Consider the following 14285-nt stretch of genomic DNA (forward strand, 5'->3'; position numbering starts at 1 on the left):
TTCTAGATGCTTATGATATAACAAATTAACCAGTATGAAATAAGTAATTTAGACAGATCTATAATGAACGAGATTGAAAAAGTAATAAAAGGTCTCCAAACTAGGACATGTCAAGAGCCATATAAATTCACTGAAGAATTCTTTTAGAACTTCAAAGAAGAATATACTACTTAAATTATTCCATAAACTAAAAAGGGAAAAAAGAAAGCCTCCTAAGCTCCTTTCTGATTGAGTTTTGTGTATTTCATATAATAATCTTAATTAAATTTTGACTCCCTTTCTCTCTGTCCACCCCCTTTCCCCCGATAACCTCCCCATTCCCTACCCGTCACCAGATTTCAGGTATTCTGTTGTATATGTTGTCTTAATTGGTCAAGAATTTGTATCTAGATGTCCCTCGGTGCAAGTTCATCCACTGGAGTCTAGTCAACCTATCTAGCATCACTCCCTTAAAGAAGATCTACTCTCCCTTACTCAGCAGCAGTCATTTGCCAATAGTTCCTTGGCTAGGGTTGGGGGTCTACTGCTCATTTCCCCAGTTCAATGCTGGGGTTTTGTCTCATTGAGCAGGCACAGGTTTTGTGCATGCTGTCACCACTGTTTCAAGTTCATGGGTAAGTTCCCAGAGGCATGAAAGCCTTTGTTTCCTTATGGTCAAGCACCAACCTTGGCTCATACAATCTTTCCACCCCCTCTTCTGCAATGGTCCCTGAGCCATGGGTGGATGAGGTTTAGTATCCAGGGATACACACTTTGTAGTCTCTTATTCTTTAAAACTTAGCCAGTTGTGACTTTCTGTGTGCATCCCACTCTGTGGTATTAGGAAGCTTTTCTGTTGAGAGTTGAGGGATGTAGTAGTATTCTCTTTACCCCCTATTCCACTATGTTTCATGAGGCTTAGGTATAGAGGTTCCATTGTGGATATGCCATTTAGGGTTGGGTATCTCTCAGACATATATTCTCTGTTTGTGACCAGCTGTGGAACTCTGTAATAGCCTCTGCCTGTTGCATAAAGAAGCTTCTTTGATGGATGGTCTATGGTATGCTTATCTGTAAATATAAGGATCCATATTTAGCATACAGTAAGAAATTTAATTTGTCTAGAGTTATGACAGAGAGAGTTTTCTCTGGGATCTATGACCTCTGCAGCCATGTGTATTTGGCTATATTTACAGTGCCACACACGAGTTCCCTCCTATTGTGAGGGATTTAAGTCCAAAGAGATAACTGTTGATTACCCCCTAGATAAAAGTGCCAGTATTGTACTAATAGAGACAGTTTGCTCTGCCAGTTGTTATGCTTATTAGGCTTTACAGCTGGGTGGACCATTGATTGATGTTCTCCCTTAGCAGCTTGCATAGTATCCTCTAGCACTGTGAGAGCTAGTCTTCAAGAAGGAGGGCTCCAGGTCAGCTCCAGCTCCATTGCTCCAAGTCCTATGTCCAAAGTATGTTCTGTCTTCAGCAATAGGATCTTACCTTCAAATTCTGGGAGATAATCAAAGGCTCTGGAAATAGCCTATGTTATTTTGGGAGTCTCTTGGATTACCCTGACCAACTCAAAGGGAGGTTTCTTCTGTCTGACACTGTATTTATTGTAATGTAGCCTTCAGGTAGACACATATACTCATGTTCATATACTCATGTATATTTTCAAGGGGTTTTTCAGTTAATACATTTACCTTTGGTTTTTTTTTTGTGCCGCCTGAGCTTTATTTATCTCTCCTCTCCCCTCTCTATCCCTTCTAGAAGAATGAAATTGGACCCTTATCTTTCATCTTGTACAAAAGTCAACTCCAAATGAATCAGACCTCAATATGAAACCTGAAACACTGAAACTGCTTGAAAAAAACATAGTGCCCTACAAGATAGGAGTGGGAAAGGACTATCTAAATCAGACATTGGTTGCTCAGGCATTAAGGTCAAAAATCAATGTGTGGGACCTCGTTAAACTGAAAAGCTTCTGTACAGTAAAGGAAACAACCAAGGAAGCGAAAAGGAAACCCACTGAGTGGGAGAAAATCTTCACCTGCTACATATCCAACAGAGGATTTGTAGCTAGAATATACAAAAACTCAAAAAAAAAAAAAACAAACTAATAAAAACAATCCAATAAAAAAGATGGGCTAAGGACCCGAAAAGAGAATTCTCAAATGAAGAAATAAAAATGGCTAAGAAACACCTTAAAAAGTGCTCAACATCCTTATGAATTAGACAAATGCAGCTCAAAAACCATTTTAAGACTCCATCTCACCCCAGTCAGACTGGCTTATACTAGTAAGATCAAGAGAACAAAAGACGCCAAATGCTGGCAAGGATGTGGAGAACAGGGAATGCTCATTCACTGCCAGTGGGAATGCAAACGTGTGCAACCACTATGGAAAGCAGTGTGGAGAGCTCTCAAAAACCAAAAAATGAATCTACCTTATGATCTGGTTATACCACTCCTTGGCAAATACCCAAAGGACTCGTCCTACTGCAGAGATACCTGTACATCTAAGTTCATTGCTGCTCTTTTCACAATAGCTAAGAAATGGAAACAACCTAAATGTCCCTCAGTTGATGAGCGAATAATCAAAATGCAGTACATTTACACAATGGCATCTACTTGGTAAGGAAAGATGAGAAATCTGCAGGTAAATGGATGGAATTAGAAACTGCTATACTAAATGAAGTAACACAAACTCAGAAAAACAAGAGACATATGTTCTTCATTTGCAGATCTTAATCAATCCCCTATATGTGATAATATATCCTGATGTATCATCTCATCAGGAGCCAGGAAAATGGAAAGGAAGTATGGAGGTAAAAGGAAAGAAAGAGCATGAGAAAGGGAGATAATAGGAAACTGACATTATCAAAGGGAAATGGGGAAAATGGGGCCATTCAACTGGGAAGGGAGGAATGAGGGACATACAAGGACCATGAGGGCAAAGGGGAAGAAGGAACTCAAGAGAGGGGGGATAATAGGAGACAGGTATTATCAAGGAGAAAATGGGGGCACTAAACTCTTTTTAAAAAGTCAGTATTACCTTGATAAAGACATTGCACACACATACAAAGAAAATTTAGGCCAATCTTCCTGTTAAACATAGATTCAAAAATTCTCAATAAAATATCAGCAAACCAAATTCAAGGTCATATCAGAAAGATCATTCATCATGAGCAAATTGGCTTTATTCCAGTGATATATGGATGGTTCAACATATGTAAACAAATAAATGTAATTCATCACATAAATGGAGTCAAAGACAGAAATCACATGATCATTTAATAGATGCAGAAAAAGCCTTTGACAAAATCCAACAACTCTTCATGATAAAAGTGATGGAGAGGCTAGGGCTGGAGGGAGCATAGCTCAACATAATAAAGGTTATCTATAACAAGCCTACAGCCAGCAACTCACTAAATGGAGAAAAGCTCAAAGCATTCCCCCTAAGCTCAGGAAACAGGATAGAGATGCCCACTCTCTCCATTGCCATTCAACTCAGTGCTTGAGGTCTTGGTGGGAGCAGCACAATGAGAGGAAATGAAAGGGACACACATAGGAAAGAAGAAGCCAAAGTAGCCCCCCCCCTTTTCTTTTGCAGCTGGTCTGATTCTACACAGAGGGACCCTAAAGACTCAACCCAAAACCTCTTACAGCCAATAAACACTTTCAGCAGAGTGCCATGATACAAAATTAACACAAAAGTCGGTAGCTTCCTCCATGTCAATGACAAACATACTGAAAAAGAAACCAGGGAAACAATCCCATTCAACACACACAGACACACACACAGACACACAGACACACACACACACACACGCACACACGCACACACATGGAAATAGATTTAACCTAGGAAATGAAAGACTTTTACAATGAAAAATTTAAAAGACCAAAGAAAGAATTGAAGAAGGCACTAGAAGATGGAAAACAGATCTACAGATTCAACGCAATTGCGGATTCAACACAATTGCAGATTCAAATCTACAGATTCAACACAATTGCAGCAGAAACTCCAATGCTGTTTTTCACAGACAGAAAAGCCAATCCAAACGTTTATATGGAAACACAAAAGATGGAGGACAGCCAAAGCAATCCTGAACAAAAAGAACGCTGTGGGTGAAATCACCACACCTGATTTCAGATTATACTCTAGAGACAGTAATGAAAACAGGTTTGTACTGCATGAAAACAGTGGAAGAGAGTTGAAGACTCAGACCTAAGTCCATGCAACTACAGTTATCTGATTTTTGACAGAGACAACAAAAATAAACATTGGAAGAAAGCAGCATTTTCAACAATTTCTTCTGGGAAGACTAGATTTCAACATGCAGAAATCTCTACCTTCACAAAACTTTGCTCCACATGAGTCAAGAATCTCAACATGTTACCTAAACATGACATCCTAAAACTGTTCAACTTATAAGCATGGGTAAAGACTTTCTGAATAAGATTCTCACAACATAGGAAGTAAGACCAGCAGTCCGACATGGAATCTCATGAAACCAAAGCGCTTCTTATAGCAAAGGAAACTCTCCTGTGAATAGGCAGCCCACAGAATGGGAGAAAATTTTTGCTACCTATTCATCTGGCAGAGGATTGGTGTCTAGAATATACCAAGAACTAAAAAACCTCAAACATTAAGAAAATATACAGCCCAACTAAAAAAATGGGCTATGGAACTGAGCAGAAAATTCTCAAAAGAAGAAATATAAGTGGTTAGGTAATATTTTAAAAAGTGCTCAAAGGACTGGAGAGATGGCTCAGTGGTTAAGAGAACTGGCTGCTCTTGCAGAAGACCATGGGTTCAGTTCCCAGTTCCCACCTAGTGGCTAATAACTGTTCATAACTCCAGTTCCAGGGGATCCAATGCCCTCTTCTGGCCTCTGTGGGTATTGCACTTACATACATGTAGAAAACAATCATAAACATTAGATAAAAATAAGTAAGAAATAATTTTAGGGGCCTGGAGAGTGGTTTAGAGCCCTGGATGCTCTTGCAGAAGTTCTGAGCTCGATTCCCAATACCGACATGGAAGCTAACAACTGTTTATAACTCCAGTTCCAGGGGACTCCAACTCCCTCTTCTGACCTCCATGGGCATTGCATGACACGGGTACACTTGCACACATGCAGACAATACACTCAGACACATAAAAATAATAAATAAAATATAAAAAGAAAAATACATACTTAAAATTTTTCTTCTTGAGAAATGATATAAACTATGTTCTTATATATCTGTAATTCTATATTACACTAGAGAAGTGAAGTGATCCAACATATTTGTTAGAAGATTAGAAAACGAAGATACACAAGTGCAGGTGACTTGTGTAAGTAGTTTACACTGGAACTAGTCATAAAATAGTCCTGTTTGTATCCCAGGCTTATCTCTCCTGGTTTTCCCCCTATTGTTCTGGATAGTGCCAGTGGTCAATTTGCTACACCTGGGAAGAACCTCTATTGGATTGGCCTGTGGGCACATCTGAGCCATTTTCTTGATTGTTGAGTGTTATGGCAGGGACCAGCCCAGTATAGGTGGTGCCATCCCTGGGCACATCGACCTAGGTTGTATAAGAAAGCAGGCTGGGCTGGAGAGATGGCTCAGTGGTTAAGAGTACTGACTGCTCTTGCAGAAGACCTGAGTTCAATTCCCAGCACCCACATGGTGACTAACAACTGTCCATAACTCCAGTTCCAGGAGACTCGACACCCTCTTCTGATCTCTGTGGGCATTGCGCAACATGGGTGCACATACATACATCCAGGCAATACACTCAAACACAAAATAAAATAATAAAATATTTTTTAAAAAAGAAAGAAAGCAGACTGGGGGCTGGGAAGATGGCTCAAAAGTTAAGAGTACTGGCTGCTCTTCCAGAGGACCTGGATTCAGTTCACTGTCATGCAATGCCTGTGGAGAAATGGAGCTATGGACAGTTGTTACTACCATATGGGTACTGGGAACCAAATCCACGTTCTTTGCAAGAATAGTCAGTGCTCTTAACCACTAAGCCATCTCTCCAGCTCCAAAAGGAAGTTTAAAAAATTTAAAAAAATTTTTTGAGACAGGGTCTCCTTGTAGCCCCAGCTGGCCTAGAACTCATTATGTAGACCAGGCTGGCCTAGATTTCACAGAGTTCTACCTGCCTCTGCTTCCTCAGTATTGGAGTTAGATGTGCCACCTAGCTTCAAATTTCTTATTTTGTGTGTTTAACTTGGAGCACAGGTGAAAGTCAGGTAAGCAGAAAGTGGTCAGTTATACAGCCTCATTACAAAATATAACTGGATGGACAGAACACCTGTGATATGGAAGAAGCGAGGGGGGATACTGACGTTAAAAGATTAAGTGGGGCCTGGGCATGGTGACCCACACCTTTAATCCCAGCACTTGGAAGGCAGAGGTAGGTGGATATCTAAAAGTTCTAAGCCAGCTTGATCTACATAGAGTTCCAGGGCTGCATAGTGAGACCCTGTCTCAAAAGAAAAGATGATTAAGTGAGATGGAGAAGAAAAGTGCAGCAATGACATAGCTGTTATGGAGCAATGAACTGCATTCTGATTGGAGCTGAGGCCTGTGCCAGAGGAGAGAATTTTATACCTGGTACTGCAATCGCGATCAAAAGTCCATGAATTGAGGAGGTCACAGGCCCAGGGAAGAACCTGCTACTGTTATTTTGCTAATGGTTATGTGATCCAATTGCCTTTTAAATTCTTTGTTTATACACAAAAACCTGAACTGCTCTCAACCTCAGCCAGAGAAGCTTCTTTCTGCAGTGGGCAGCAATCAGTGCTGAGAACAACAGGACAAAGGGCTAGAATAAGAGACTGAGCGTTCAGCCCTAAATGGGACACCATCAGCAACCCCTCTACCACCACCCAAGTTCAGGGAGCAGCAGGAAAAAGAAGCAGAAAGAATGTGAGCCTGAGGATGTTCGGAAGAAGTGCTGAGAAATGCAAATTTCTGGCTTGGCCGGGGTGTTGCACTCATGGGCTCCCAGCAGATGTGGTTACCTGCACAAGCCTGCTCCAGATGAATTCATCTCAAATTCCCGCACAGATGAGGGAGGTGCTCTCCAGGCCCTGCCCCTTCCCGAGGAACTATTGGTAGTTGTCAGCTGCTGTGGGAGGGAGAATCATTCCTTTTTGAATGTTCGCCGTTGGTAGATTTCCCACACTCCATGGGTGTCCCATACACATACTATACACATTGGCTACATTAGCTGTTCTTTGTGGATTAGTAACAACAACAACAAGAACAAGGACAAGAGGACATGAGATCGGGAAGAGGCCATGATAGGGAAAATTTGTGGGGAACGACAGGGGAGTGATATGGCCATTTATTTGTATACACATAGGAAATTCTCAAGAGTGCAGAAAAAATAATATATATATAAAAGGCCATATATGCACATCACACACATTATGAAAACACCCTTGTTTATAAGAAACATTGTGGGGGCTGGAGAGATGGAGCAGAAGACCCGGGTTTGAATCCCAGCACCCACATGGCAACTAACAACTCCAATTCCAGGGGATCTGCTGCCCTCTTCTGTCCTCTGTGGTATTGCACGACACAAAACTAACACACATGTAGAGTTGATAATCAAGATTCATATTCAGAATAAATCTATTCTAGTAAAGAAAATTGACCCCACTGTTAGCATTGGCAGGGGTGGAGACATAGCTCCACACTGCCACCCACAGCAGTCTGAGCAGTTTTCTTAATCTTTAAGGGACCTTGATTCAGGTGAAACTGGATCCTTGGCTTTAACACAGAAAAGAATTTCAGGACAAGCTAGCATGACGCAGATCATAAAGTTAATAAAGAGTGGTGCTCAGGAAGATGGTAAGAGACACCCAAGGGGATGGGTTTTATAACAAAGTTCTGTTATAAAGTGATGAGGCAATTTAAAAGTGTGGATATGAGTAATAAGAGGCATTATTGTATTAAATGTCCATAATATTCACCATGCAGTCAAGATGGATGATCAAGGTGGGCACAGCTTTGGTCCATTAGGTTTCTGATGATGCTACACAGTGAACACATAAATTCTGGAAGAAATGAAACCTATGATGCCAGGGACTCCACATATGAAAGTCAGAAAAGATGCAACCAACTTCTAGAAAGAAGGAATAACTTCATGTGAAGCTGTGGAAAGGTCTAGAGTGTCTCTACATTTTTATCTTGCACAAACTTTTCACTCATAGTGGAACTGAACAAATATTTCAACACTACTGAGTCAGTCGTGATTGATGCCAATGCTTTCCGTTGTATATTTGCATGCAGTTTTTATTCTTGAAAGTTTTAGCAAAGAAAATAAAATAAAGAATCATGACTACCCATTATGTAGTCCGGGCTGCTCTGGAGCTTGAAATTCTCCTGCTTCCCTTCCTGAGTGCTGGGATTACAGGCATGTTGCAGCATGCCCAGCAGAAGGAAGCATCTCTCAGGAAGTCAGGAACTAAGGATGGAATGCTATGAATGTCTGTGTCTTTCTAACCTTTAAAAAAAATATTCATGCTGTAAAGTCTTCTTGCTGACCAAGTTAACAGCACATGGAGAAGTGGGAGTAGATTAAAATTCAATAATACTTGAAGTGCTTCAAGGATGGAATGCTATGAATGTCTGTGTCTTTCTAACCTTTTAAAAAATATTCATGCTGTAAAGTCTTCTTGCTGACCAAGTTAACTGAGCACATGGAGAAGTGGGAGTAGATTAAAATTCAATAATACTTGAAGTGCTTTATTTTATGTAAAGCACTTAGAAACACAGCGAAGAATACACGTTAAAACCAGTTAGAATGGCATGGCTTAGTACTGAGCAGGTGGGCTTTGGCACTGGACAGGTTTGACTTTGGATTCTGTGTGATCTTGCGCAGGATATTTCACTTGTTTAAGCTTCACTTTCTCCATTTGTAAAACGGTAGAATTTTCAAGTAGATCTAAGAAGTCTATATAAAGCATCCCTTGCTAGATCATTAGTGTCGGGATTATTATTATTGTTTCTATGTGTATGAGTGTTTTGCCTGTATGTAAGTGCACCCATGTGTGCAGTGTTCACAGAGACCGGAAGACAGTGTCAGATTTCCTGGAACTGGAGTTACCAATGGTTGTTAGCTGACATGTGAGTGCTGGGAACCAAACCTAGATTCTCTACAAGAGCAGCAAGTACTCTTAACCGCTGAGCCATCTCTCCAGTCCCAAGTTATAAATTATGAACTGATTAATCTCTTTCCTTCGATTCTCTTTTGGTCGCCATCAGGATTATTTGCTCATCAATCCATCTGATAATCCACTATTTATCAGCTCAACAGCAATTTATCGTCTCTACCATTGCTTTGCCTCACAGATACCATTGTGATCAAGAACAGATTATTCCTACATTCCTTGGCCTTACAGACTAAGGGGGTGCATACTTTAAATACGTAGCCCTAATTATGATACATGGCAAATGAGAAGGCACAGGAGACTGTCAGGAAGTATAATTTGGGGGGATCATTATTCCTTCATTCCTATATTTTACAGCTTCACTTAATCACACTCTTCCTTTCTAGCTCCCACTCACCAGGAACCCACTGAAGTCTGATTTCTTATTCCATTTCCAATTTCTGCATCTGGACGGTTAAGGTCAGCAATGAAACCATAATTGCCCGTTCTCATACTTACAGTCTTCATGTCACTCGCCCTTGGTAACATTTCACATCACCTAGCAACCTGTTTCCTGAGACCTTCCCTTCCCCTGAATTTCCATTGATTATCTAATTATTATTATTTTGTCTCTTCTACTCCTTAAATTTGGAAGGATCCTTTGAGTTTAAAAATTAAAAAATTAATTTATTTTTATTTTACGTATATGAGTATTTTGTCTGCATGGATATGAGTGCACCACATAAATGCAGTGCTCACAGAGGACAAGAAGAGGATGTCAGATCCCCTGCAACTGGAGTTATAGGTGGTTGTTATCTGTCTTGTTGGTTCTGGGAACTGAACCAGGTCCTTTGCAAGCAGTCATTTCTACATAATCAATTATCATCTACAATGTAAATGCTATAAAATGGAAATAACTAAATCCATGCGTCTGGTCCCAGTTCTGATACATGAATACTATGAACATTTAACTTATTTTAAACGAGGATTTAATTTAGTTCAAAACATTATGACCTTCATTACCTTTTCTTATTCCTTTTGTTCTGATTGAAATTAGTCACAATAAAATTTATTCAGTTCCTTGAATTAAAATTTGGTGTGCCTATTCAAAATATTCCTTATATCATTTAAAAAATATTTTATTTATTTTCTTTTTCTTTTGTTTATGTGTATGAGTGTATTGCCTGCATGTATGTAAGTGTACCCATGTCATGCAATGCCTGCAGAGGTCAGAAGAAGATATTGGATTCCTTGGAACTGGAATTACAGATGGTTGTTAGCCACCATGTACGTTCTGGGAATTGAACCCGGGTCCTCTGCAAGAGCAGTCAGTGCTCTTAACCACCGAGCCATCTCTCCAGCCCCAAAATTCTATCTTAACTTCTCTTTTCCATTTTGTTCTTTCCTTTCTTATTTCTACTTGTGAAGACCTAGTTTAAGTGGAATCCCCGTGAAGGTATTTATTGGAGCTAATTCAGACTGAGCTGCTCAGTTGAGTACTCAGTTGCTTTTTCAGTTGTAAAAATCTTATTCCTTATATTAACACTTAACAGGTTGACTTTATTTCCAAGTTTCAAAGGGCTGGAGTTGAACTCTTAATTGGGTATGTAGTACCAGAGAGCTTTGTACATTGTTGGACTTCATCCATTAAGAGAAATTCTTAAATTCTTTAAAGATTCACAAGCCTTTTGACTGCATCCTTGAATGCTTGTCTTACCTGTTGGTTTCTTAAGGTATAAATGAAGGGGTTCAACAAAGGAGCTACTGAAGTAATGAGAAGAGCTACACCTTTGTTGAATGTGCCCCCTTCTTTTGCCGAAGGCTTAACATAAATGAAAAAACAGCTTCCATAAGAGAGGGAGATGACAATCATGTGAGAAGAACACGTGGAAAAGGCTTTTGTCCTTTGCTGGACTGAGGAGAGCTTCAGAATTGTCCTGATGATGAATGTGTAGGAGAGAGCCACCAGCACCAGAGTGACCATCAGGGTCACAGAGGCCAAAAGAAAGACAACCTTCTCTATGAGGTTTGTATCTGAACAGGAGAGTTCTAGAAGAGGCTCAAAGTCACAGAAGTAATGATTCACCCTGTTGGATGCACAAAAGTCCTGCTGACTCATCAAAGTGATTGGCGGTATAATAGCCATTAACCCAGCCAGCCAAGAGCAGAGGACCAGCTGGGTGCAGACTCGGCTGTTCATGATTGTCATGTAGTGCAGGGGTTTGCATATGGCCACATAGCGATCGTAAGACATGGCAGTCAGAAGGTAAAACTCTGTTGCTCCAAGGAAGATGGCAAAGAAATACTGAGTAAAGCAACCAGCAAAACTAATACTCTTGTCCCCTGTTATAATGCTGACCAGGACTCTGGGAATGAAGATATTTGTGAAAGAAACTTCTAAGAAGGAGAAGTTCCGGAGAAAGAAATACATGGGAGTGTGAAGGTGGGAGTCCAGCAGTGTGAGGATGAGGATAGCCAGGTTTCCGATGATGCTGAAGAAATAGGCAAGGAAAAGAAAAGTGAAAATTGCTACCTGAAGTTCAGGGACATCCGTGAGACCCAGAAGGATGAACTCAGTCAACACAGTTTTATTTTTCATCGTTGAAGAAAGCTTGAATCTCAAGGTGAAAAAGAGTAACTGGGGTGAGAACGGAATTGGCGTTCTGAAGTGGACAGAAAGAATCTGAGGAAAACAAGTGAAATGGAAAACAAAATGAAATGCATTTTCCCAGACCAACGGTCCATTCTATTCATGCCCTGTATGTCCTAGGTAGGAGAGTTTTTGTCATAATTTCCTTACATAGAGCTCTCTCCAGGCCCTGCATAGAACAAATGTCTGTGTCACAATGTCCAATAAGTTTGTGTGGTCAGTTGTGGTGTGTCTTTTCCCAAAGAGATGTGAACCAATGTCTAGTCATTCTGGGTAGGACACTGCTAATAGTCAAAAGAAGTGGGTAGGACACTGCTAATAGTCAAAAGAAGTGGGTTCACCCAGGAGCATCTTGGTGAACTTGCTGGGGTTACTTACAGGTGCATAGGTTACTCAAAGGCAGCTGTAGAACCAAAAAGCATTACCGAATATGGGTAATGGCTCATGAAAGCTGCATCACTGCAGTTCCCACACGAGCAGGCATCTGCACTGGAGTCTTCTCTCCCCCAGCAATTGTTTACTGCTTATGTAGCCACAGGGAGGGGCACTGTGAGTCTTGTAACTTTCTGAGCTTCTTCCCTTCAGTAGGAAATGGCTATATGACATTAGGTAATAAAAGAATGCCTCTAGATGCTGCCTCCTTTCAGAATAGTTATAATTTACTTTCCCGAGCTTTACTTTCTGTTGACTTTATTTGTTGCCCATCTTCTTCTGTCTGCTTAACAGGTCCGACTCCAGGCTTCTCTTTTTATCTTTTTCATATGATTATAGTAACCATCCATGTTTCTTCTAACTCAACCACCTTAATTTCCTTGTTGCTAAAAAAGTGCCAGCTCTTCATTGTAACTTACAGTGCCTGCATCTTTTTTTGAATATGTTTTTCCAGTAGCAGATGCAAATCAGTGCATTAGGGATATGTCACTCTGTCATTTGAAATGTTCTACATACCTGCTGAGGGGCCAACAATGTATTAGATTTAGAATAAGAATCTATGTATTCTCAATCAAATGTATTTAGGATCCTAAGGTCTGGAGTTTTACCTTCCTGTAAAGATGCAGGGATTCTATTAGTGTTTTGAGGACTATTTAAAACAGGCATTTTAAAGCAGGGGTTCATTACTTTCTAGATTAGATTTTGTATATGTGTTGAGAAAACATGAAAAGGTGACCTCATTCTCCCCCCGCCCCATCTCTTCCTCTCTTCCTTTTTCTGAGGCTAGGTCTCATGTAGCCCAAGCTGATCTCAAACTCACTATATATAGCCAAGGATGACCTTGAACTTCTGAGCTTCCTGCTTCCATCTCTTAAGCGCCGGGATTACAGCATGTGTCACCATCCTGGTTGGTACAGGGCTTTTAAAAAGAATTCATATTTGACCACTTCATGTGCATTTCAAGTCTCCTTACTTGTGAACTCATGTGAATAAGAGTCATATTATCTAGGAATGCTCTTACTGATTATTAAGAGCTTTTCCTGGTTCTTATTTTTATAAATATGCATAAAATAGCAACTTTCAAGCATTTCCACCATAATTCACTCTAAATTTTCAATCTATTTTAAGGAAAACATGTTATCTAACTTAAAGTTCTGCAGGACAGTTTTTACTGTATATAATATATTTTCAACTTTATTTTATCATGTTTTATTTTTTTTTTTCAAATGTTACAACCCACTAAACTTGCATCACGATCTCCTAGTGGGTTACAGTTGGAATCAGGGACCAAGAAAAGTTATACAGAGGTGGACCTCTGTGACTTTGAGGCCAGCCTGATCTGCATAGTGAGTTCCAGGCAGCTAAGGCTTTAGGGAGACACTGTCTCAAACAAACAAGCAAACAACAAACAAACAGACAGAAAAGTTCGCCAGGGCTCTGAGTACTCGCCTCTTTAGTTACTAACCTGGAACCCTCAGGAAGAGGTTGTGCATTCACACCAGCTTCGGCTTCAGGCTTCACAATCAGAGAAGCAGTCAAGAAGGTGTAAACCTGGTACACATTTTAATCCTGACTATACAGTGGTTATTCCATAACCTTCTAGGGCTTCTCTTCATAGGAAGCAGTCTTTTCTTTTCCCGTCCCTTGGTGATGTAGCAGGAATTTCATGAGTTTTCCTCTTCAACGTATTCAGACTGAAGCTTAATCAGAGTTTTTTTGGCATCCAGCATTTTTTTTAAAAGCAAGGTCAATAAGCAGAACACTGAGTAGGGAAGTCCTGGATTTTTCTCGTCCATAAAAAATGAATCTGAAGACCTCAGAAGGCAGGGATGAACCCATTGCTATCCCAGATGAAGCTTTACTCAGAGGGGCACAGGTCAGGTCTGAACTGAGAATGCACCAGGGATCGATTGAGTGAAGAAACACAGGTGGCCCTGGGGAAGGAAGAAAGGTAATGAACGTGCATCCGTTGCGCTAAAGCTGGAAACAAGCTTTTACACGTACAGTTGAGGGAAGAGAGTCCAGAGAGACTAGCTTGGAGTGGGTTGTTGGGTGGTGGAAGGAAG

The 14285-nt window shown here is 40.5% G+C and overlaps 1 protein-coding gene across 1 annotated transcript; it reads right to left on the minus strand.

The window, feature by feature from the left end:
- Positions 1-10758: 10758 nt before the first annotated feature.
- LOC103736735 (olfactory receptor 2AP1) lies at positions 10759-11798 on the minus strand. The gene has a single exon (XM_008836262.1). The coding sequence runs from the start codon at positions 11734-11736 to the stop codon at positions 10807-10809; it is 930 nt and encodes a 309-aa protein (XP_008834484.1). The 5' UTR covers positions 11737-11798; the 3' UTR covers positions 10759-10806.
- Positions 11799-14285: the final 2487 nt, after the last annotated feature.

This window comes from Nannospalax galili, unplaced genomic scaffold (genome assembly GCF_000622305.1).
Source record: "Nannospalax galili isolate Female #2095 unplaced genomic scaffold, S.galili_v1.0 scaffold2438, whole genome shotgun sequence".
Lineage (NCBI taxonomy): Eukaryota > Metazoa > Chordata > Mammalia > Rodentia > Spalacidae > Nannospalax > Nannospalax galili.